This window comes from Atta colombica, unplaced genomic scaffold (genome assembly GCF_001594045.1).
Source record: "Atta colombica isolate Treedump-2 unplaced genomic scaffold, Acol1.0 scaffold126, whole genome shotgun sequence".
NCBI lineage: Eukaryota > Metazoa > Arthropoda > Insecta > Hymenoptera > Formicidae > Atta > Atta colombica.
The window spans coordinates 1,078,212-1,081,956 of record NW_017259213.1 but is presented as its reverse complement, the minus strand read 5'-3'; the positions used below and the strand labels follow the sequence as shown (position 1 = coordinate 1,081,956).

The 3,745-nt window shown below is 25.9% G+C and overlaps 1 protein-coding gene across 1 annotated transcript in view; it reads right to left on the bottom strand.

The window, feature by feature from the left end:
* Positions 1–825: 825 nt before the first annotated feature.
* The window catches only part of LOC108694903 (FK506-binding protein 5-like), a gene marked incomplete at its 3' end in the record, with an annotated part of 6,368 nt that continues 3,448 nt past the window's right edge, over positions 826–3,745 (bottom strand). The window contains exons 6-8 of the mRNA XM_018204600.1: positions 3,355–3,515; positions 3,090–3,276; positions 826–1,344 (exon numbers count right to left, since the gene is read on the bottom strand). Coding sequence (XP_018060089.1) covers positions 826–1,344; positions 3,090–3,276; positions 3,355–3,515 — 867 coding nt within the window. The remainder of the gene's footprint in view (positions 1,345–3,089; positions 3,277–3,354; positions 3,516–3,745) is intronic.

Genomic DNA, 3,745 nt, shown 5'->3' with positions numbered 1-3,745 from the left:
TATATATATATATATACTTTAAAGAAATATATTTTAATTTATATTTACAAACTAAAATCAGAAACGTAAAAATGACAAAGCATTCTATATTTTACAATAAATACAGAAATTAGAAAGCATTTATTGAATTTAATGTAAAAATTGAAAATAAGTCACTAAAATCCTACAATATAAAATTAAACGTTCATAAAACAATGATTAGTATATGAAGATAAAATAGAGTGAACTCTATCTGTATCATATAAAAAAAGAGATTTTTGGCTTTTATGAAAGTTGTATCAGTGCTTGCCAATCACCGAATTTGATACATATATATTATATACTACAATTGGGCAGATTCATAACTCTTTCTGTTATTTTTATCTACTGGGCATTCTTAAAACAGATATCATAAATTTCTAACTACAAATAATAATGTAATAAGTTATAGGTCGAAGTATCTATGTCATCATTGCATTGTGGCACAGACAGCACTGCCTCTCTTTCTTTTGGCCCCTATGATTAATAAATTTACAATTCTATAAAATGTCAAATATAATGATTTAAAAAAAAACTGAAAATGTAATACATATAACATTTTAGGTATCTGGCAGTGCTTAACCAACAATTTATGCATCTTCATATTAAACCAGCTTTCTTATACATATGTATTATGAGATAATCATAGTTATTTTCATTATAATAAAGAGACTTATTAAAGATTGGTAAACACTGATCCATTTGAACAAACAGAATTATTTTTAAAAGTCTTTTCACTCTTAGCTGGTTTCTTTTACTTTTATTTCTTTTTCTTTATGTTTTCTTTAAGTTTTTAATCCAATTAATGTCATCATCCGTGTCGTCTTCTTCTTCTTTCTCCTCTTCCTCTTCTTTCTCCTCCTCCTCCTCCTCCTCCTCCTCCTCCTCCTCCTCCTCCTCTTCTTCTTCTTCTTCTTCTTCTTCTTCTTCTTCTTCTTCCTCCTCTTCATCTTCTTCCTCTTCATCTTCCTCTTCTTCCTCTTCTTTTTCTTCATTTTCTTTTTCCTCTAGTTCCTTTTCTTCTACTTCTTCTTTATTTTTCTCTTTCTTTAATTCCTCTTCTTCTATTTTCTCTTTCTCCTCTAGTTCCTTTTGTCCTTCAATTTCCTTCTCTAATTCCTCTTCTTCATTTTCCTCTTCTTCTTCTTCCTCTTCAATTTCCTCTTCCTCTACTTTTTCTCCATTTTTATCCTTCTCTCCTTCTCTTTTTTTTTTATCTTCCTCTTTTTGCAATATTATATTTTTTATATCTTTTACATCTCTAATTTCCGCTTGGGTATCCAAAACCCTTTTTTTCTTACCATCTGGATTTTCAGCTTCAGAATCCTACAAGTCAAATATGATTGTTTATATTATGTAAAACTACATTTTAAATTACAAAATAAATAATTCAACATAAAAAATAGATTATTTATTAAATAAAATAAGGAATGAATCACAGTTTTTAATCATAATTTTTGATCAAGATAAATCTTAAATTGAATTTTAAATATTACAATAAACAATTCAACATCTTAATTTGTTATCTTTGGGTGCAAAAAAATTTTCGTTACAGTATAAAAAGCTTTATTTTAATTAATCTATATAATATTATCCATAATATTCAAATGCAAATATACAACGAGATAAAATCAAAGTTTCATATTAATGAACATAAAATATTATGTAATAAATACAACTGTGAGAAATCTTCCATTCGATTATTCACTCAATAACATTGAACAAATAATTTCTTCATCATCTGTGAAATACAATACCATTCTGATACGTTTCCGATTTGTTTGAGTATTTCCGTTGGGTAAGAATTTAGTCATTGAAGCCATAGTTATCAACTGATCGACTGCCGACCTTAGATCTTTATCGATCTTAGAAGAATATAAAGTTCAGAATAGAGAGTCTTAAATATTTACAAACAAACAAAGTATTTTATTTTATTAGTAAATATTTCACGATGAAGTTTAAATTTTTGATCAATTTCCACTAAATATATGTAACTAGAAATATTTTGCGAAACAAAATATTTATTTTTTAATAAATATTTTCATAAAAAGTTTAATCCTTAAATACTTTTGTAAATTAAATAATATTGAGAATAATTTATACGTAAAATAAATAAATTTATTCTATTTTTAAAAATGCAGTTATATTTTATACATGCATTTTATATTATTGCATTTGTAAAAAACATAAAAGATTAAGTTAAATTAATTATTATTAAATTAACATTTTTTTTTATTATTTCTACTTTCTACTTCTTCTAAATTGCAAAAAAATATAATTCGATTAAATTATGTGACTCATTTTATGTAATTGCTAAATCTTTAATATTAATGTTAAATGTAGTATATTATATCTCAAATATAATAAAATATATCATTATTTGTATAGCTGTAAGGATTAATATGTTAATATGAATGTATAATAAATAGTGTTGTTTTTTACAAAAAGCAATTTGCATAACATATTATCTTATTAGTATTGTAAAATTAAATAAAAGTAAATAAAATAAGAATTCATAAACTTATCAAAATTACAAAAATTAAAAACAAATTCATCGTATTTAAGTAATTTATGTGAATACACGAACATAAACACAATATTAAATAAATATAAATTTTAAAATAAAATATAAATTATCTCTGTAATAGATTATATGAAATAGATGGCCAAATTGCAATTGCTCTTTGACAATCTATTTCAGCATCCGGTATTCTTTTGATAGAACTTAAATTTGTATTTTAACAAGCTAGTGTATCTTATATTAAAATTAAGATATTAGTGAAACATAAGAAGTACAAGGCACTAGTTATTAATATTTCGAACAAATCACAGAGAATTGGGATAGAAATAATAAACAATGAAATCAGCGCATCACTCATACCCATACATGTAATAGCCAAGAAACCATTCTTTGCACTTAGTTCTGCATTTAGTTCCTGTGATTTGTGATCTCTATATTAAGTAACCTATACAGAAGTTAGGCAAACAATTAAATGAATGAAAGAATCACCAAATAAAACAAGGCTCCGCAGATTCATTTGATTCTGTTGGTAATTCTAATATTTCCTTACAGCTGGAATCTGGTCGAGACTGATGAGAGAGAGAGTCATTTTGCCTGAGAGAACAACTGGAGCGTCATCATCGTCCTCTGATTTTTCAGCTTGAGTTTCTGAATCGGTTACTAGTAATTCACATTGCGGTGGAAGTGCACCCTCTAAATATATAGGTGTTGGTGGCGTTTTTTCTCTTTCAATATTGCTGAAACAGAAATAATTCAAATCAATGAATCATGAAAATACTAATAATATGGAAAAAATATAAAAGAGGGAATAATACCTTGGTGTAGGAATAATGGGAGTGGTGGGTCTACTACATTTCTGTCCACTTTCACAACTAGCTGTCATTTCCATACCCATAACTTTAACAGTTGGAGATTGTTCTGTTATATCTAATTCTTCATCTTCCTTACTATGTGATTCCTGATCTGCAGTGTCCTCCTATAAATTAAATTCTTAATGTGCTGCTCTTTCATTATTTACTTCTTATTTTATATATCTCTCTCTTTTAAATAAAAGAATATTATAATAACACACAAAGAATATTATAGTAATATCAAAGCCATTTTGCTAATTAATGTGATGTAAGAGCTATTTTTATATATGTAATTTTTAATATAACAAAATCCTAAGGATTAAAAAAATGTACTATGTTAAAAATTCTACGTTTA